Source organism: Dendrobium catenatum, unplaced genomic scaffold (genome assembly GCF_001605985.2).
Source record: "Dendrobium catenatum unplaced genomic scaffold, ASM160598v2 original_scaffold_27042, whole genome shotgun sequence".
NCBI classification, from domain to species: Eukaryota; Viridiplantae; Streptophyta; class Magnoliopsida; order Asparagales; family Orchidaceae; genus Dendrobium; species Dendrobium catenatum.
The window spans coordinates 119,443-142,294 of record NW_021345501.1 but is presented as its reverse complement, the minus strand read 5'-3'; the positions used below and the strand labels follow the sequence as shown (position 1 = coordinate 142,294).

Below are 22,852 nucleotides of genomic sequence, written 5' to 3'. Positions count from 1 at the left end.
AAGACAGTGTTCAATATATAGTTAGTAAAAAAAATTCAAATTTCTCATTTTTAAATTATTAGTGTTCAATATATAGTTAGTGAGGTTTGATTAAAATTAAACTGTTACTCATAATTTCCATTAAAAAATAAAAAAGTATACTTAGCTAATATTTTAAAATTCAGAGCATGTTCAAATTCATTTAAATTCAGTAATAAACAAATACAAAATAGTATTAATTCAGCTTGATTTGATTTACTTAACGGCTTTTCGTCTTTGGTAAATGAGAACATAGATTATGGAGTTGAAGTAGAGCAACGGGATTGCGTTGCAGCCTATTGGTCGACGGAAGCAATTCCTCCTACATATCTCAGAGTGGAGTATGGAAAAGAGATAAATTGACGTGCAAAGTACTGTATGATAAGAGAAATATCATGAAATTTTAGTTTTTTTTCAATATGGCACTTTTAGTAAGAGTTTAGCTATTTTGACGTTCATTTATTATTTTGAGTATAATTATGATATTTTTTATTTAAAGATTTTAGTTTCTATAAATATTCATATATTCAAATTTAAGAGACAACTCTATCTATAGATCAACAAATGATAAAGATTGTTAAATGTGATTAGCATTAATGAAATACAATTAATGATGATTAATTTTAATTAATTGAATAATAAAGTTAATTAAACAAAAAAATTAAGTCATGATTATAAAAAAGTTGTTTTAATTTAACAAGTGGCAGTGATTAAGTAAAATTAATAGCCAATAAGAACATTTAAGATTACACAATAAATAATTTTATGATTTTGCATGATAAAATATTAATCTTCTTTTAGATTTTTAATATCCAAATCTTGATTTAAATTTTTTTTTTTTAATTTTGAGTATGAACAAAATTTTATATTTACCTTTTTAAACAATTTCGTGATATTGATGGTATATAACATATAAGTATTAGTAGATTGAATTTTTAGTTAGGTTATTTAAAGTTTATGGAGGATTAATTATATCATTGCCAATGCTCTAATTAAACAAATAATTTCTTAAGTTAATCCATTTGACATCTAGTCATTAGAAGCTAATTTAATTGACAAATAGCCATTACCACACCTAGCTAACTTTACCTACTCCACCAACCCACCCCTTTGTCATCACATTATTTTGATTATTTCTATGCTTGGATTGAGTGTGAGATGCTACAATTTTTTTTTTTAGAAGAAATGGGATTTCAATGAGAAGAAAAAAGAGGAGAACATGAAAGAAAAAGAGGAGAGAAAAGAGAGAAAAAAAGAGTTAGTAGTGATTTTCAATAAAAAATTTCTTGGATTCCTTATGTTTTTCTACATAGATGTTGGCCTTATTGATCCTACTATGATGAAGGGAAAAAAGTTGGCTTATTATTTATTATTGAGTGATAGAGGTTTTGAAATGATAGAGAAAATGTGTTTGACGTCTTAGTTTTACAGAATATGTAGCACATGTTGAGATATTGAAAAAGTAACGAAAGATAATATATTGAAACCCTAGGAAGAGAAAATTCATTGGGCTTAATCTGGTTGAAATGATCTCGCTAAATATGTCATTTCTTATGATTGAGAAATGCGTTGATATAACTTAATGGATACTAAATGTAGATGATTGATTTCATAGTTGACGTTGAAAGGATTTGAAGTGATATTGCTTTTAATGCTGAGGGTTAGAATCAATGTCAAAGGCGTGCCTCTATCTTGCTGGCGATGGTGTGAGTCTAACTTGTTGGGTAATAGTACGCGGGTAATGGTGGTTGAGAGACCATTGTTAAGCAATGATGGATGGGAGGTCGAAGTTAGATGATAGTAGTTGGGAAATCATAATAGAATGATGAAGGTCAGGAAACCATAGTCGGGCAAAGATGGATGGGAGATCATAGTCGGACGACTGTAGTCAAGGGAAAATTATTGAGTAAAAGTAGTGAAAGATCATAGTCAGATAATAATGGTTGGAAGACAGTAAAATGATGATAATGGTCAAGAAATCATAGTCCGTTTATGGTGATTGAGAGACCGTAGTTGGGAAACAGTAGTAGATAAATCGTAGTCTGATGATAGTTGTTTTGAGACCGTGGTTGAGCAATAATGATCGGGAGACTAGTTAAGTGACAATGGTTGATAGAACACCATTGGTGGATTGTAGTACGAAGATCATAGTTAGATGTTGACAGTTGAGATATCATAGTCAGGTGACTATGGATGGGAGAATATAATTGAGATATAGTTATCTCGAGACCATAGTAAGAGAATGGTGGTCATAGGGTTGTCATCGGACAACAGTGGTTGACAGGACCAAAGTTAGGCAATGATGGTGGGAGTCTGTAGTTGGCCTATGATGGTCTCATACCTCAATGTTGTTAGGCAACAAATATTTGTAGGTTGTAGTCAAACGATGATGGTCAGGAGATTACAGTCAGATGGCAGCAGTAGGAAGGCTATAATTAATGATGATGGTTGGGAAATTGTACTCATGTGATAGTGATTAAGAGATAGTTGTCAGGTGATGGTGGTTGGGAGGCAATATTTGTGTGTTCGGTTGGTGGCTTAAGCAGACAATGATGGTGGATCGACTGTATCTTGATATATTTATATCAAAATACCTTGATGATTTTTTTTTCAAAAATTATTCTTTTTTTTTGTATCAAAATCTCAGCATTATATATTGATATAGCTATTTTCTTATAAGTCTTTAATTTTTTATACATATGTTATCTCAATATAGTAAACTATCGATAATATATTAAAACGAGTCATATAAATGAAAGACTACTAAAGTATATCTAAGTAAGCGTTAAAAAAAAAAAAAAACTATATTTTAAATTTATTGATGACTAATATTAATGTTAATTCTTATTAAAATTTAGATATGTGTTGTTAAACATTTATTTATTTTCCGGAAAAATTAGTCGACGTTGTGAACAATGTAAATATATATTATAATATGTAATAAATTTATAAGATTATATTATATAAATAAGAAAAACAATGGCAAAATATATTGTATATTAATAATTAAATAAACTCCAATATTATATATATGATATTATATATTAATAGTATATATAATATAGTACCCATTAGTAATGTATAGTGTAAGTTAAATTAATATGTACAGACAGAGTCATAATTGTTTTTTAGCTATTCTTACAAGAGTTTTCCATTGGTTTTCACCCTTCGATAAAAGTTATTTTATTCATCCAAGGTTGCATACAAATATCACTTCTGTCATGCGTTATGTACCCAAAAACTTCAAATGTTAGTCATGATTGAGTGCATGAATAACTTCACTTGGATAACTATGGGCGATATACATTCCCCATGTTATGTTGATGCATGCATAATGCCACCTCTAACAAAATTCTTCTATATTTAATTAAAGTATTATTATTTGACATTAATAGTTATTTTGAGTATTGTTGAGATATTTGCACCTTTGGGACTCAAAAATTTTTGCCTTTCATTTAATCAATCCTAAGCATTCTTTCGCTTCCCCCACATAACCAAAAATGTACTTTACTCTGAATACAAAACCACTCCTTAAGAAAAAGAGAAATGGACGCCGCCCTCCTGCTATAAACTTCAATTAAGTCAGTAATTAGCAAACTTTTTGAAATATTAATTATCATCAAGCTATATTCTATGGAAGAAAGCATAAGCCCACTACAAGATAACTTCATTATCTATATATAAGTAGTTTTGATTAGATTCCTAAAAGTTATTGTATCGAAATTCCTATTAAGGCACAACTCTTCTATAAGCATTTAAAGTCAAGGGATATTCCTTATAAAAATTATTAGTTTTGAACTTCATCATGACATTCATTATGACCATAAGAGTGCAAGCTCAATAACCTGCCTAAAAAATGGTAGGTAAAATATTAGTGATATTATTATGTATATTAAAGATAAACATTATATTTTCTATTATATATACTAGCTCCCCTAGTAATGAAATACATCTACAACACATTATTTTTTAGTCAATTACCATAGTTATCATTGTATAAATCTAAGAATTATGGTCCTACTGTCCTAAGCAAAGCAGGTTCAAGACATGTATTCAAAAGTGCCCATCAACACTTAGCATTAGACAATATATATTTTTGAAGCCTTGAACACAAACATCTCAATAAAAGTAAACATACTTGAAACACCCTTCATGGTCAAGGTAAAAGATCTACACTTGTCCTTTAACTTTTTCTAGTGTAGCAAAGCCAGAAGAAATAATAACTTTTGACATGAAACTTCATAGGAACCTTTTACATAAGCGATGTCTTTCTCACAAGATCATTAAGCCTTCTTATAATATAAATCAATGTCATAGTCCAACTTCAGTTACTTCACATCTAATATGATCATCTTTGGATCATACTAGGATCATATCTAATGAGCTTCTTATTTACCATATATTTAATGAGTTATGACTAAACTTGTTGGCGATTGTTTGATATAACATCAAAAGTACAAGCGTGTTTTGATTCAATGCTCATGTTCTCAAATATGTTTGAGCTCATCAATATTGTAACTTGTATGCTTTATGAGCATCTCTCTGAAGTGAAGATAATATAGTATACTTTTTTACTTGGTTTCTTCATCTTGAATTGAAAATTATTTTTCATTACACGGATATGTTCATCCATTTTAACTTTTTTTTTTACTCCCAAATGTTGCCCTTAAACTCAAGCATGATGCCATTATATTAATGTCTATTGAATTGGACGTACTTTCATGCATTGACTCTTGTATGATAACAATTATTCACGTGTTTTTGATATCTTGAATTGCTACTTTTAGCCATAAAGTACATAAATAATCAAGCACCCTCACCCTTTTATTAATTTTAGGTTGATCATAAATTAGGGTTGTAATATTCAATGTATGCTTTATTATTAGAGCATGCATTGAGCCACTATCATATGAAACATTTATATCTACAACATCACCTACTTTGCATGTTGTGTGTTAACATCATCAACTACTTTTGCAAGAGGTATGTCTATATTAGCAAAATATGATGAATTGATTGACTTTGCAACATCCTCATTGCACAAAGAAATCACAATTGAAATCTTTTTGGGAGCAATAAACATACATATGAAAGATTGATGTTGAAGAAATAATGATATATCATTCAACAAAAAAGTAAGATAATGCGTTTGTTAGTAGGACAGTTTGAAGAATTGAAATTGTGGACTTTCCTCCATCAAAGTGATACATCACCTCTAATTTCAGATTAACATAGTTCTTACCGTCTTTATTATTTTATATAAGATCTATGAAATATGTTGGGATTTCTTAGAGAGAGAAAATCTTCTTGATTACATGCTCTTCTTAGATGTCTGCTCCAAGAGAACGAATGGAGGGGGCACGAAATAAGAGAGCACACCTCTCTACTTATAAGACTAATATAAGATTAAATTGAACGTAGAAAATAAGATAAGTAAAAATGAACCAAAATACTAACAAAATATTCAATAAAAATACTTTTTTGTACCATAAATATTTTGTCATATTTAGATGAAGGATCTTAATGAAGAAAATGTGTACAAGGGTGAGATGTTATTTTTTCTATAGAAGAGTAAAAAAATTATTTTAATTTAAATAAAATTACAGATATATTTATCCAATAAAAAAAAGGGAGATTTACATACATACCATTTAATACTATTCTATTTATATATTTAACACCTAAAAAATTAATATTATATACATACCACCCATAGTTCATTTTCATATCAAATATGAGTGGCAGAAATGAAATATATGAGTGGTAGGAAAGAAATATAAGTGATATATTTGATATTAAAATAATATAAAGTGATATGCATGTAATATTAAAATTTTAAGTGCTATATATGTAAATAAAATGTTATAAAATGGTATGTATGTAAATTTTTCAAAAAATTAATATATAAATATATTCTTTTGTTTTTGTTTTTCTCAATTCGGAGCGTCTTTCCTTTCCTTGTTCAGCTCGATTTATTACTTTTTAAATATGCCGTTTTACCCGCAGCTTGCAGTCTCACAGCTCTTATCTCTCCTGCCTCGCGACATGGCGGACTCAAAAGAAACCAGCGGCGCCATAGAAAAAGCTCCCAGCGAAAACCCTAATTCCAACACTAGCATCGACTCTACGGCTTCGACGGATGGCGGATCTATCCCCGAGATGGCACCCCGTGTGCCTAGTAGAACTCCCTTCACCAGCCTCAGCCAAGTCGACGCTGACCTTGCCCTCGCTCGGGCTCTTCAGGAGCAGGTAAAGGATTCCGATCACATATGCTACTATTCTTATGATATGGCGGCCTGGCGGGCCAGGTGTTGGAGCTAGGTTTTTTAGGATGTCGGCTTTTCGTGAATTCGATCAGGAACGGGCGTACATGTTGCTGAGGATGAACGGTGGTGAAGGCAGTGATTATGTGAGTTCGGATGGCGGCAGCTATGAGGACGAGGAAGAACAATTGGATGGGGACCCGGAGGAGACTTATGATGAACACGGTAGTGTGGAGGGTAGTGATTATGGGGAGGATGCTTTCGATGCTAATGAGAGTGGCATTAATCCAGAAGATTTTGACAACGACGAGGCATATGCAAGGGCCCTTCAAGATGCCGAGGAACGTGATGTTGCCGTTCGGTTGATGGCTCTTGCCGGATTAAATGATTGTAAGGTTTTCTTGTTCATGTTCCTATTTCCCGTGGTTTTTTATTCTGTATTAGTTTAACTGATCGTTTGAACCCTGGTTTTTTTTTGGGGGGGATAATTAGGGGGTGTTGCAGCAAACGGGAATCATGAGGGCCACGATCAGGTAAGAATGCGTTTTTTTTTTGTTATTTTATTTTATTGTTGTGTGGTACTAATTCCTGCTAACTGATTGCCTTGCATGCATTTGTTTTTTGTAATTATTCTGAATTTGTTGATTTAGAACTTTAAACCAAGAAACAGAAACCTCAAGAAACTAATTGACTTCCTTATCCTATCATAAATGTAAATGTCAAAGGCTGTCTCCTCAAAGGCGTTTTTAGATCCATTTACCAATTTAATTATTACTGAGTTGGTAATATTGGCATTTTATTATGAATATAAGTTTTAATCACCTCATATTCAAAGCGGAAAAAAAATCTGGTTGATTTACCCCTTTATCTTTAATTCCATGTAGTTAACTGAAGCTAACTCAAAATTGAGTCTTAAAAATCTAAAATTATATCATTACATTGAAAAATATCATTTTTTTTTCAATCAAAATAATAAATCCTGCACCATCTACAGCAGTAATGCATTTCATGTTCTGGTCAAGTTGATTTCACATCAAGAATAGAGATATAGGAATGACTGAAGGATACAATTATGAAAATTTCAAGATTTCCATACCGGAAAGAATTGTGGTCTTTGCTGTATTGGTTCATGATTTACAAATTGATGGTTATTTGTCTCTGTTGCTGGTCTTGTTAATTTTTTTACCATAATTATTGGTGAAAAGGCATCTTTTTTTTATAATACTGTATGAATAGAAGCGAATTCTTGATGCTAGAATGTATGGTGTTTTGCTGCCTGTACCTGGAAAGTCACTGGTGCTAAGCATTTGTCATTCACATGCTTCTAGGAAAGTTATACAGAAAGCAAGTGCTGGATGGGATTTGCTTACTTGCTGGATTTCACAGGGCTTTCCTTAAAAGTACCAGGGCCAAAATGATTTTCTGCATATAATGATGTACTGTCATACTTTCTTACATGATACCTTTTTCCTTTTCTCCATTTTATACTCATACTATGTTGTATTATCTAGTTTCAAAACAAAATTAGAACGAGGCATAATCTAAAGATTCATCTGGTATTCTACACTAACCAAAATATGACACAAGCAAAGCGGAAGCAGTACCATATGAAGTCTAATGCTATGAGTAAATGTCATTTGTCTAGTTTGTTTGTGTTGAGAAAGAAGGGTGTGAATTAAATAGAACGCCTAAAAAGTTGGAAGTTAGGTGGTTGTTTAATAGTAAATTGAGCTTAATGTAAAATTGTAATGCTTTTTAGAGTAATTGAACCTCATTTTTTGAAGTTAAGTGGCTGCATTGACCTCATTTGTTTTTCACATCACATGATGGAGAGTTAAGAGTGCAAAGCTTAACATGAAATTGTCACTTGAAATTCAGCTAATTATTCTTCTAAATTATGAATTATTGTTGTCTCATAAAAATGTAATACTTGAATCTTTGAAATGCACTTCAATGGAGTCAAGCAACTATTCAGTATAGCAATTTTAGTAGGGTTCCATATTTGAATGAGGAAAATTTATTTTCTAGCATTTAAAATCTCCTTGAGGTGTGACCTTTCAGGCAAAGTTTTGATAGTTAAAATAAATTGAAAACAAAGGCATATACATAATATAAAATAATGAGACCTATCACCTATTCATGGTTGATGGCTTAAGATGGCCAGCACTTACAATTAATTAGTGCTTGATGTAGTAATGCAATAGATTAGTATCTAATCTCTCATGATGCTTATGCCAAAAATAAGAACTTATATGGTTATCAAAATTGATCAAGTACATGATTCAATTAGATAAGATGCATTTGAAGATAAGAATAATATAAGATATTATATAAGTTTATTAATTTTACTATTACCTATACAAATCAGGTGTCAAAATGCATGCCCAAAATTGAGAAAAAACTAGCTAAAGTTTGAACAAAAATAAGGAGGATGACATGTTGCCCGATGTGATGCAAGTACAAACTCAAACAATAACAACAACAACATCAATCCTTTATCCGAATACGCTAGGTTGGCTACATGAATCCTTTTTCTCCATTGTGTCATGTTAAAAGTCAAATTCTCATTTAAATACAATAAAAAAAATGTCATTTCTAATATTTTCTAACAAAGTCTTTTTAGGTATACCTCTACCTTTCTTAACATAAGACAAATCTAATACATTTACTCTCTTAACCGGGTCATCAGAAGGCCGCAGTTTTATGTGACCAAACCATTTTAGGCGGCTCTCTCTAATATTATCTTCCAGTGGAGCTACTCCATCTTTTTCAAATGTATGCTCGTTTCATGTCCTTTTTCTAAGAGTGAAGCCACTCATCCACCTGAGCATCGTCATCTCTGTAACATTTAACGTAATATTATGCTTCTCTTTTAATGGCCAACATTCTGCACCATAAAGCATTGCAAGTCTCACCGCCATCGTATAGAATTTTTTCTTAAGTTTGAGGAGAATTTTTCTATCACACAAGAAGTCTGATGCATTCCTCCACTTCAATCATCCAACTTGAATTCTACTAATGATATTCCCATCTATTTCATCATCACTCTGAACAATTAACCCAATATATCTAAAACATGTAATACTATTAATGACTTGATTGCCCAAAGTCACAATCTCCCACTAGATCTATTACTACTAAAATTATACTCCATATATTCGGTTTTATATTTATTCAAATGAAAATATTTAGACTCTAAGGTTGACCTCCATAATTCATGTTTACCTTCAACTCCTCTATTCTTATCAACAAGAAGAATGTTATCAATGAAGAGCATACATCACGGTACAACCTCTTGCAAATGTCTATTAAGAACATCCATGACTAAAGCAAAAAGATATGGGCTTAAGGCTGATCCTTGATGTAATCAAACTGAAATAGGAAAATATTTGGTCAAACCACCTTGTGTTTGAGCACAAGTAACAACTCTACATATCCTTATTGAATTGAATATAAGCATTATTAATCACTTTGTTTTCTAGAACTCTCCATAACACTTCTCTCTATGAACTTTATTATATGCTTTCTCTAAATCAATAAATATCATATGTAGATCATCCTTATTCTTTTTATACTTCTCCATCAAACATCTCAATAAATTATATCTTCCATAGTAGACATACCCGACATGAATCCACATTGATTTTGAGAAACATTGATATCGCGATGTAACCTATGCTCCATAATTCTCTTCCATTGTTTTAAAGTATGACTGTATGACACATTAACTTAATTCCTCTATAATTCACACAATATTTGCATCACTTTTATTCTTAAAAATTGAAATCAACGCACTCCTCCACTTATATGACATCTTTTTTGTCTTTAAAATAATATTAAAAAGTTTAGTAATCCATGAAATTCCTTCATCCACTAAGCATTTTCACACCTCTATTGAAATATCATCAAGTCTAATAGCTTTTCCGCACTTCATTTTTTTTAAAGCTTCTCTAAATTCAGTTTTACTAATACATCGATAAAAATAAAAATCTCTATGTTTATTTAGAGTTTTAAGGTTGCTAAAGTCAATCATTTTCATAATCTTCATTGAAAAGCTTAGCAAAATATCTCATTCACCTTTGTTGAATATTCTATTATAATAAAAGCACTTTTGGATTTTCATCCTTAATTCACTTCATTTGAACTAAATTCTTACTTCTCCTACCTATTTGTTTGACTAATTTATACATATGTTTCTTGTCCTCCTTAATATCTAATATATTATATAAATCATTAAAAGCTAAAATCTTTGGATCACATATTGTTTTTTTAGATTCCTTACGGGCATTTTTTATATATTTTCCAATTTTCAAAGTTATATCTAAATCAATTTTTATCACAAAGCTTTTTATTTTAACTATTTTCTTACACTTTTTTTATTCCACAACCAACTATTTTTTACTATTAGGAGCTTTTTCTTTTGATACTCCAAGCATGTTCTTTGCAAAATTCTTAATACAACTAGTTATTTTTTTCCACATAACATTAGCCTCCACAGACAAAATATTAATATCTAGAATCTTACTCAAAATAAAAAAAAAATCAAAATTAAGTAATGGTGAAGATAATGGAAGAAAAGCTATATAACTTACTAGCATTTAACAAAATTTGCACCACATAATTTAAGAAAAAGATAATAAATAATTAAAAGGATAATTGATTTTTGGGAAGTGCTGAAGATAAAAATGCATTAACTAGAGACGCTTATCAACTTGGTGAAGGTGCCTCTCTTATTTGTACTATAGCTATATTCGTACAAAGGCGCTAAAAGGTGCTTTTCTGATGGTAGATATCGTGGGCACCTTGTGATTTGAGATGACAAATCTAGTTTTGATGATTTACTAATTACTTTGTAGGGAGCATTTCACCACCATATTTACATAACATATTCAAATCTCAATTTGTCAGAATCAAAATTTTTTCTATTCAGGTAGATTAATGTAGAATATTTTCACTCAGTTACTTTCAATACAAAAATTCAAGGGCCTCTCTTATTTGTACTATAGCTATATTTGAGTTCCCCATAGCAGTTGTGATGGGGACATCAGAGCTTGGAAAGTCTATCAGAGACGTGGTCGTCAATCTACGACCAGGATTGAGTCGATGTATTTCTGAGTCGTATTATGTATTTGTTTTTTATTATTTTATGTTATGTTATGTTGCATTTGTTTTGTTATCTTTTTCACTTTTACCCCTTACTTAAGGGAGGTCGTGTGTAAGCCCAAAGGGCGTTGTCGTCTTTTATTTCTTGAGTCCTTTGTACGAAGTTACAAAAGTTGTACATGTGAACCAACCCCCTAATGCGAAATAAGCACAAGGAAAGAGCAATAGGCCAGACCAACCTACAAAAATGAAACGGTCCCTCCGTAACCAATCATTATATATAGCCCTTATGTTTTCTTTTGTTGCTTAATGATTGAATGATAAAAATTTTCCCATTGCTTGAGTTCTTTGTGAGACCTTGGGAGTTTTTGAAGAAAGAAATCCCTAGGAGAGGGAAATCGGATATCCCGCCAACCTTGGAGACGGTCGGGTTTGTGGTTCGTTCTATTATTTCATCTTTACCTCGTTCCCCCACCCTACACCACTGGCCCACCGTCCCTTTCACCGCCCAAGCCGCCGGCCATATTAGCCCCACTCTCACCTTCGGCTAATTTTCCCATCTCCACCCCTTCCGATCCCTCCTTCCTTGCCTCCACCACCATCCACGGTCACCACATAAGCCGTCGGCCCCCCACTTGGCTTCCTCTCCATCATTGCTTATGAGTACTCCATTTTTGAATAATTTAGGTAACTCAATGACTTTGCAAAATTCAAATTTATTTGAAATTGAAAAGTTACCTAAAATATCATTCTTATTTTAGGAAAGTTCCCAAATCTTTCCTATTGATTTTAAGTTAAATTAGGATGAAATATCTCATCCCAATTTTGATTCCCTAATTTAAGGAAGCATTAAAAGCTTCCTTAAAGCCCCTCCCTAGCCCATTAAGCCGCCGGCCCCCCTTGTGTTTTCCCCTCTTGGTTTGTGTTCAAACCTTTCCAAGTTGGCCTTCCTAGAAAAAGGAAATTTAATTTGAATTTGAAAACTTTCCTAAATTATGAGATCTATTTTTGGAAAGTTTTATAAATTAAATCCTATTTGAATTTAAAATTCAATTGGATTTAAATTTACCTTTCCTATTATTTAAATCCAAATCAAACAACATTAAAGGCTCTCCCTACATCCCTCTGCCTCCTATGGAAGGACCCCCCCCCCAAAAAAAAAATAAAAAATAAATTAACCCCTCTTGATTTCTTTCATATTTACTAACCCCTCTTTTGAGAAGATTTCAAACACCTTTCCCTCTCTCCTAGCCGCCCCACCCTTTCCTAAATACATCTTAATCCTTTCCAAACTAAAAGGATTATTTGGGGAAACATTTGCTTGATTTCCCTCCACTCTTCTAAATTTTGAAGCTAAATTCTCTTCTATGATCCCACCCATGGCCGGCCACCTCTCCCCTCTTCCCCTTGGTAATTTTCAAGATAAGCCCCTCTCTTTCAATAGGAGCCTTCAAGGGAAGTAGCAACTATTATCTTCAACATTTCAGCTCTTGAGAGAACTTCCTCTCTAGTTGAGCCTTCAAGGAAAGTAACGATGATCATTCTCAACATTTCAACTCTAGAGAGAAACTTCTTCTCTTTGGTTGAACCTTCAAAGGAAGCTACGACAAACACCGTCAACCTTTCAATTGTTTCCGGGCCTCGACAAGGGTTAAATTCTTCTCTTTTTTAATTATCTTCCTAATCCACTAATCTTGTAGATGGTGATCGAGTTGCGAGGAATCGTGCTTCGCCTTCTGCCTAAGCTTAGTGATGCAATCAAAAATTTGGGAGAGGGCCCCAAATTTTTGATTACAAAAACATACATGGGATAAGAAAATACAGCTAAGAAGAGACAATTTTAGAAACTTTAAAACAAACTCTTACATTTCAAAACATATAAAAAGAACACATACAAACATAAAGAAACACTTACAACCTTCAAGACCAAACTTAAAACAACCTAAAGATGTTTTTCTTTCATTTAGAAGAAGGATACAAGTGGAAGGGAACTTGCAGATAGAAGAATAGATTAGAAGCCAAGACGAAGGATAGGAGTAACTCGCAAGTTATCCCAAGATAGAGAAGAAGAAGAAGTGGACAAAGCTCTCAAGCCTTTCCAAAAAAACCTCTCAGATTTTTATCCAAAAATTATCATCATAACCTCTCTATATTATCTCAAACATCTCCTATTTATAGGACCAAAGAGGCAGCCAAACAGTCACCACATCAGTCCCCAAATGGTACAACAAAACAGAGAAGAAAAGCTGCAGGAACCAATCAGAAAAGCCACGGAACCAAGCAGAAAAGCCACAGAACCAAGCAGTTAGCGGCAGAACCAAGCAGCCAGCGGCAGAATCAAGCAGCCAGCGGCAGAATCAAGCAGCCAGCGGCAGAACCAAAGGGGAAAAGACACGGGAAATTCACCCAGCACAGGAAACAAAGGGCCACAGCATAGGAACAACAAAAGCTCAAGATAAACCGGGGAGACAAGGAGGAAAACGAGAAGGTAGTATGGGGAAGGGAAATGGCCAATTCCACATAATAATGAGCTACCATTTTAGTTCAATAAATGAACTAAAAACAGCTCATAATGAGTTAAATTTCAGCTCAAAGAATTAATGAGCTAGCAAGTCCAAGAATAGTCAAGACCAAAATTTAGGATTTTGTTTTGACCCCTTCCCTGCCTACATCACTTAGTAAACGTAGGATTGAGTGTGCTTTCTATGTTGCTCTCTTATTGTTAGATTAAATATTTTTGTTGAGAGCTACTTAATTCGCATGTTGAAATTCTAAGTTATTTTGATAATCCAAGTGTTTGACATGTGACTTGGCCTAAGCATAACCACCCCTCTTATGTTTTATTTTGTCGTTTAAATTTCTGTTAGTTTTAATTATAATTATTTTTATCAAGAAATCGTGCAAGTTCTTATCGCATACAGTTAAAAGCATTGTTGTCATGCATCAAGTTGTTTCCTCGAATTAGCTTTCCATATGTGACTTTTCTAGTGGGCAGTGTAATTGTATGTGAGCATTTCCCTCCTTGGTGTTTCCTTATGTGGTTGTTTCACTTTTTATCGCTTCCTTCTATGATTGCTTCTTTCCCAGTATTTTAGCTATGATTGGTGATTTGTTTTTGTTTCCTCTCATCATTTTATTGCAGCAGGGAAAAATTGGGAATTTTTGAAACTTTATTTTAACGTTGGAAATTTACTGTTTTGCTGAAACTAAGATTGGAAATTTATTCTTGCTAGAATTCAATTGCGTTGAATTGAAACTTACATTACTTAGCTCTTGACAGATTTCAAGAAGTTATTTGTTTAGATCAATTGCGAACTTTAGAAATTGTTGAATTAATTTTGGTTCCTCTAATTCTTATGTGTGTTGTTGGATTGGATTTTTTGAGCGATTGCAAGTCTTGATCGACTTTTGGGGCTAGTCTCCTTGCACCGACATGAGTACTTGATCTTTCCTTTGGCGATTTTTATTAATGTTCCTTTCTGTAAAATATTTAATTTTTGGGTTGTATGCATAAATAAGATTTGTCAAGTTTTTTGATATTAGTTGGATTTATTTTGTAGAATTTCATTGTTGTTTTCAGATTTGTTGTTGAATTTTTTATTTTGGCGACTTTTAAATTATTGATCCGAATGAATAAAGTATGTTTTTTAATTTACATCAAAAGTGTAAATTCATAGCTGACAAAACTGTTAATTTTAGTTTTTTTTTGTGTGTTTCTTTATGCTTCTCATCCTAGATTTACATTAATAAATTGTGGACACTAAAAGTTCCTACATCAAAAAGGTTCTGGAAGTCAATACAATAGCTCACGTCTAGCTTTGAAAAAAATAAAATCTCATATTAAAAAATAGTTAAATGTGCATTCTGCAGTGTCAATCTTTGGAAAAACATTAGATTTGTCTCATATTTCAGATTAATCTTGGATTATAGAGCCTTTTATCCTATCGTATTTTAAAATATCAGGATGCATGGAGAGAGGTTGATCCTGATGAGCTATCATATGAGGTAAAACTAGTTTCGTCGCATCATTTATTAATCAAAATATAAGACCACATATAATCTTTGATATATGTCTAATACTACAGGAGCTTGTTGCATTGGGTGAGGTTGTCGGAACTGAGAACAGAGGTCTTTCTATGGATACTATAGCTTCCTTGCCGTCAGTGTGCTATAAGGCTCGCATTGGAGAGGATTGCAATAGCGATCAGTAAGTTCACTTCTTGGAAGAATAGAGCACAAGAAGCTTTTGTATTTTTAATTTTTTTATTTCTATTACTCATGAGAAGTTGTTCAATGCGTAGTTGTGCATGCGCTTGTTCTTCTAAGGTCTAACAGCCTTCCAATGGACTTCTAAGATAAACAATTCTTATTCTTCTTTAATTTTTCTATTGAACTGTACAGCTGACCATGCTCATGTGTTTGACTTTAGTCCTTATTATGTGAAATACACCAATTACAAGAAATTACATAACCATTGGTATTCTAAATTATCCTATGACTTGTATTTCTGAGTATATCTTTTAGGAGTCAAAATAAAAATATTCTCTGTTTTTTAATGCCCATAAATTGATTAGAAATAAAGACTGGAAATTGAATTCCTCTTTTTCCCATTCATTCTCCTTTCTTTCTCTCGAACAATAAAACACTATTCTTCTAAAATCAAGGAAATATATCGAGAGTGCTCCTTGAGGGGCTTAAAAAGACAATTTCCCAGTTTTTTCTTCTAGGAATTTAATAAATAAAAAATGAGCTAGAAATGGAAACCACTTTTTTGTATTCATTCTCTATTCCAACAGTGGAACTAGGAATATCCCATTCTATAATGAAAGTATATTGAGAAACCATGCTTGAAATAAAAGTTTTATTTTCTCTTTGCAGCAGGAGAAATAACAATTTGGTTCTATAGTGCTTCCATCAATGATCAATGAAAGGATGAAATCTTAAAAAACCACAAATCTATCTTGTGTAGTTTGGTGTTGTTCTGGAAAAAAAAACTTATACGAATGAGTCTGTGTTGAATTTATATATGAAAAATAGTTGGATATAAGCTACTATTCGAAAGTGGCTTGTTATTTCACAGAAGAGAATTTAAACCTGTCATTTTAAATTATCATTTTGATATTTTGATGTTTTGTCATCTTTTATTTCATAATACAAGTATCACCCATAAATTGATAAGAAAGAAAGTCTAGAAATTGAAGTCCTCTTTTTCCCATTCATTCTCCTTCCTTTTTCTGGAACAATAAAGCGACTTGTGGTTTTTTAAGATTTCATCCACAAATTTATCTTTGTATTCATCTACCTTGTTTATTTGAAGTCAATCTTTGTAGTTTGGCGTTCTGGAAAAATAAAAAAAACCTATACGGATGAGTCTATATTGAATTTATATAGGAAAATAGTTGGATAAAAGCTACTATTGGAAAGTGACTTGTTATTTCACAGAAGAGAATTTAAACCTGTCATTTAAATTATCATTTTGATATTTTGATGTTTCTTAATCTTTTATTTCATAATAAAAGCATATTTTAATTTGTTCTGTTTTCATCTTCTTTGAATGAGAAGCCTGAATCAGAATTGTTGAGGTTATTCATAATTTCATATTATAAATAGCTGTTGGTTCTGATCTGTTTGTATGCCCAGGTGTGTCATTTGTCGGTTGGACTTTGAGGATGGTGATTTATTAGTTGTGCTTTCATGCAAGCATAAATACCACACAGAGTGCATAAACAAGTGGCTTCAAATAAACAAGGTAATTGGGTTGTTTGTGAAGGTCACGTATAAGGGTTTATGTATGTGGGCTTGTGTGTGGAAATATGATTTTGTTTTCATAATCTATTTTTTTGTTCTATTTAACAGGATCCTTTTGTGTTTTCCTTCATTAATCTATTTACTATAGCTTAGAAATTTGATTTGATTGCTAGTTTTCAAGCCATGTTTAAAATATCATTTACTTGACTGCATTTAGGGTTGTGAATTAACTGGATATGTGCACATATGTTGCTCGTCTCCTTTCTAAAATCTGAATGCGATATCCTATATTTAAACTTATACCAGATGTGAAATTCTTTTCTTTGTGAAATCTTAATATCCTTTAGTTTTGTTAATATTTAGATGTTTGAGTGAACTTTTGACCCTTATACACATATTTGCTGCATTTTATTCTGCATGGTGTATTATTCAGACTTTGAAAAATATACTCAGATTTCAACTAATGCAGCTACATCGAAGCACATCAAACCCTATTTTTGATTGTTGACATGCTCGTCTATATATAAGTAGAATAACATATTTTAAATGCTTTTTTTTTGTAAATATATACCTCCATAACCTTTGCACTTGTATTAGTGATGGAAAAATATGAAGGATTATACTTGCCAAATGCACATGATTTCTGAGTTTTGGGGAGCACATTGTCATTCTAAGTTTCAAGGTTACTATAGTTGTTTTTTAAATAGTTTTGATTTTTATTTGTTTATTGTGATTTAAATATGCCCATGATAATGATTTTTAAACGGGTTGTGCTCTCTAATATCTGTATTGATTTAGTTCAGTTCAGCTGCTGGTTCCTTTTACCTAATTTGTAGTTTGTCACTGAGCACATGATGATTTCTTCTCTATAATTGTTGAATAATATTGCTGGCTATTGTAGATAATGTCACTGATTTGATGATGGTGTGTGTCTCCTTCACTGCTACATGTGCTTGATTCATTTCCTTCTGTGGGTGTGAATTGCGGCTGATATATGGTTGCTTTATTCTTTGATGTGGTCCGCTAAATTTCCTTATGTGCAAGTTCTATTGATTTGCAACCCAAGCATTGTGGTTATAACCGGACTTTGCCTTCGTTGCTGAGTGTGCTGGTTCTTGATTTTCATTGTAGCTAGAATTTGGAGCTTTTACAATTGACGGAATTCGGTATTTATTTAGTCTGGACTTACTGTTTTTATTCAATTTAGGATTGGTTGACTCAAGACTTCCATTTTTTAGCCAAAATTTGGGATCTTGAGAGCTTGTCAATTTTGGGGTTTAGTTTATGCGTAACAAAATTCTAGATTTTTACTCAAATATACGGGTTGGTTGAATGTAAACTTTTTGTTTGCACTGCAAGTGTTGATGACAATTTACGGGGGAATCTTTCTTCTCGAACCAACTTGAGGCCTTGATCTTTTATTTGTTGAACTTTTATCCAAATTTTTTCATCTACATCACATAATTTGTGATGGGTTCTGTTGTCTGATTTGGATTTGGTCAAATCTGCTACTAGTTTTTTTTTTTAATTACGGTGATAATATTTATTGTTCCGTTGTTATCGATCCCAACTTTCTTACGCAGTTTCAATTTTGGATGCTAATTAAATTATCATTTGGTATGATTTTTGTGCCTTCTTTATTTTGATAAAAAGGTAACCTATTTTCCTAAATTAAAGTTTGATTGCAAATCTGGCTTTTGTGTGTGCCTTTTCTCATCTTATTAGATTTACAGCAGTAAACCCTAGATTTTAAGACATCCTACATCAAATTTGATATCATAGCTTAAGGTTGATTAAAAACTTCAAAGGATAGAAATTTTGACAACTTTTCAAAACCAAATGGTTGAATTACTACACGAGTAAAACCAAATGTGTGAAGATGTTTGAACGTTTGGAAACAAATGCATTTCAACGATATGAATCAGAAGTTGGATATATTGAAGAACCTATTCACGTTATTAGGTGATAATTATTGTTGGAGAAATAAACCAATATAGACATCATTAGGTTTATGGCAATCACTGACATTACATTTTTGACATAGCATGATGACAAGGGTACAATTGAGGCATCTACATTCAATTAGAAAATATATTGTGAATTATTTTTTTAGTTATTAATTTATATGAACAACATTTTTGGATGACAAATGATGTCAGCGAGTTTCAAGTAAGACATTCATAATTAAAATTAACTAGGCAAGCAAAAAATGTAATGGATGAGTATTGAAAAAAGATAGGGAAGATTGGGTACATAACCTACAATTACTTGGGCTGGACTGAAAGAGTTAAAAGACAAATATAGCCATGTACAAATTTGAAGTATTATTACAATATAAAATAAATAATGTTCTTAAAAGAATACGCTATTGATTTAGGTCTAATTTGAGATATGATATCAAATGAGAAATGGCCCTTCATCATATTTATTCACTTGAGCAGATGCTGAGATTTTTGCACCTAAAAAACTTACTGCATACATTGGAACCGTCTCTTTTTTGTCAAAAATATGGAGCTAAATATTCTAGATTTATTATATCTGTAGTAGCAATACTATTAACAAAGAAAACAAAATCTATTGGCACTATACGTGGCTCTAAAATTAACGTCAAAACTTGATTGAAATGTTATCAAATAGATCACTTCGCAAATGAATGTCCTAGTAAAAATTTGCATATTTATATGAGATTTATTAAAGGACGATATTCATGGATTCAATGAGGAGATTAATGATTTTTAATTAGTTGTGCTTGAAAATTCTTTGAATGTTTCGCAATGCATCATTGCTATACCTAAGGTTGAACTTGTTGGAAAGATCTTTTAAACATATTTTGAGCATAATGATAGACTTTGTAGAGTCATTATTGATAATGAGAGTTGCATGAATGTTATTGGTAAATTTGCTATTGATTGCATGAATTTGAAAACTAAATCGCACCCATAAGCAAACAAAATAGGTTGAATAGATCATATTGTAATTATTGTGACACATAGTTGCTTGTTGGCCTTTCAACTTGCCACATATACTGATAATGTGTGATGCTCTGCTTATGCATGTTGCTCATATCATTTTGAGTAGATCATAACTCTATGACTTAAATGTGACTCATTTTGGAAAGTCTAATACTTATTTGTTTAAGAGTAATGGGATTGAGGATACTTTTATGCTAAATGCAAAATAATTTAACGCTCCTAGTGAATTTTAGAAATATTTTCATATTTGAATCAACATACTTTTGAAAGTTAGGGTTAGGCAAAATAAGGGATTTTTTATAGCTATTGAAGTAAAAGATGTTGTGTTTGTGAGCTTATGTGTTTGAGGAAATTAATCAAGTGCTATTTGAATTTTGAGATGTGTCTTGTTGATCTTCTTGATTAATTACCACCATCTAGTGATATACAGAAAGCCATTGGTTTGATTTATGGATCATTATTATGTATGATTAATTACCACCATCTTAGATCTGCAGCAGTAATCTTTAAAATTATCTTGCATCAGTTAGTTGAACACTAAAAAAAAAAGAAATCGTTATATGTATGCTGATTGCAAATTATTTTATGATGGGCGGTCAGAATTAAGTAGCTATGATCTAGCTTAAATATAACAAGAACTCTTATTCTTGTTTTGTATTGTTATTGTTAGCTTCTGCTAGCATTATAATGTTGCAGTACTACAAAGCTATTAGTAGGATATTTCATTTTTGTTATCCCCATCTCATTATCATGTAATGTTTAAAAGGCAATGCACTTGAAATAAGGGCTTAAGGCTAGAATCAGATGATAATAAAATTACTAGATTCATCTGTGAAACCCTTAAGTAAAAGAAAGCGAACTCTTAAACATCGAGGCGCCTTTTGGTGTAATGACCGAAATTTCAAAAAAAAATAATAATAATAACTTCACAGTTAAGCATGTTCATCCTAGAGCAATTCTGAGATGGATGACCTCTAGTAAGTTACACCAGTAGGACAAAACCGTGAGGCTCTTAGGTCAAGGTGGACAATATCTCGATATTTAAGAGTTTGGACTGTTACATCATCTTTGCATAACCTAAATCAAAGAACTTACCAGAAAAGCTGAATTTTTTGTTTTACCCTGAAATTGCACTTTAAGAGCTTGGTTTGGGAGAAGTAGACTCTGTAATTTCTTGTTAATTCCGTTTTAAGAAGCTATTGGTAGAGAAGGATGGGTTATTAGCTGGTAACATGAATATTCTTTTATAATTTGAATCTGAGGATGCTGCCATTATTGTGTTGATCTACAGGTTTGCCCAGTTTGCAGTACAGAGGTATCGACTTCGTGCGAGAGCCAGGGCCAAGTTGAGTGAAGATGTCTTGCCTTTGTATTCTGACGGTAGCTGTAGTAGAGCTACTTTGTTTTTTTTTTAATTTTTATTAGAAGTGTTGTATTCTACACAAGGGACAAAACAAGCTTGCATATCTTATCCATTACTATACTTGCCGGCCATTTACTGTTGTTTTGTCCTCTACATTCATGCTTAGCTTAATGATATAAGCTATTTTCATGTGCTTAGCCTTTTAGCATCTTGAAGGACATGGATGGCGGTATAAGAGGAGAAATTATTATGTGTGGAGATCGGACTGCAAGAATCGTCTAGATTTGTTACTTTTGTAAATACTCAGCAAAAAGACAGCAAATATGCGTTTATAATTGTATATTTGCTACCCTTTTGTTGAATATTTGTAAAAGCGCATCAAAATGGCATTTAAAACGAAGCAAACATCCTACTAATTGAATATTTATTGCGCTTTTATAAGTCCTTAACAAAAGGGCAGGAACAGTGCATTCATAATGACATATTTGCTGCTCTTTTGTTGAATATTTACAAAAGCATAACAAAAGGGCAGATAAATGGCAGCAAATTCACATGGTTTTTGTGGTCTGGTCTCCAGACAAAATATTTTTCGTATAAGAGAGAAGAGCCACACATTTTAAAGGATAATTACTCATTTTCATACTTATTTTACCATCTGCAAAAATTTTGAATGGCTATAATTTAAGATAGCAAAGTAAAGCTGAAGAAATGATAACAGTTTTATTTTGTTCTTTTTTTTGCATTATTTTGTCATTTTAATTGAACACTTTATTTGACTAAGATTAGAAGCAGGCTATTAATAAGCTCAAGAAAGGCATTATTGTAGCTATTGGAAACATTGAAGGTTGAGTCGCCATCTGTGCTTAGAAAAAATAATTTGTGTGGATAATAGACGGCATCTAGAGATTAATTAGAACGTGCTATATTATTTTTTTGCTCGGTATTAGTGCTCAGTATTGTTGTGTATCGGATGACGTGTATAATACACAATTTGTATATTGTATACATTCATAATCTAGATGAATTTTTTCCGTCTGAATTCTGCACGGAATAATTTCGGATAAGATAGCCTTATAAGCTATCATGCAACTAGTTACTATTAACTAATAGCTCGATATGATGCTCAACCGATAAGGAATCTTTATGAAATTGAAGCCTTTTTAGTCTTAAAAAATGCTCTTTTAGACATTGATTCAATACATTCAGTAAATAGGGCTGCAAACGAACCGAGTCGAGCCAAGTATGTGAGTGTTCATGTTTGTGTTCATTTAATATCAGCTTGTTCAAGTTTGGTTCATGTTTGTTCGAGCTTTATTGTTTGTGTTCATGTTTGGTTCATTAAATTAATGAGTGTTCATATTCGGTTCATGTTCAATTCATGTTCG

General features: G+C 32.1%; 1 protein-coding gene across 1 annotated transcript; it reads left to right on the top strand.

The window, feature by feature from the left end:
• Positions 1-5,990: 5,990 nt before the first annotated feature.
• On the top strand, positions 5,991-21,656 carry LOC110112848 (E3 ubiquitin ligase BIG BROTHER-related). Its single transcript, XM_020845196.2, has 7 exons — positions 5,991-6,267; positions 6,377-6,671; positions 6,774-6,814; positions 15,348-15,389; positions 15,470-15,591; positions 17,025-17,133; positions 21,396-21,656. Exons 1-7 carry the CDS (start codon positions 6,007-6,009, stop codon positions 21,456-21,458), a joined length of 933 nt encoding a protein of 310 aa, XP_020700855.1. The 5' UTR covers positions 5,991-6,006; the 3' UTR covers positions 21,459-21,656.
• Positions 21,657-22,852: the final 1,196 nt, after the last annotated feature.

Coding starts and splice junctions, on each gene's coding strand:
- LOC110112848 (XM_020845196.2), top strand. CDS start 6,007: ATGCCGTTTTACCCGCAGCTTGCAGTCTCACAGCTCTTATCTCTCCTG. Junction 6,815..15,347: donor ATCATGAGGGCCACGATCAG/GTAAGAATGCGT, acceptor TTAAAATATCAG/GATGCATGGAGAGAGGTTGA. Junction 15,592..17,024: donor GAGGATTGCAATAGCGATCA/GTAAGTTCACTT, acceptor TTGTATGCCCAG/GTGTGTCATTTGTCGGTTGG.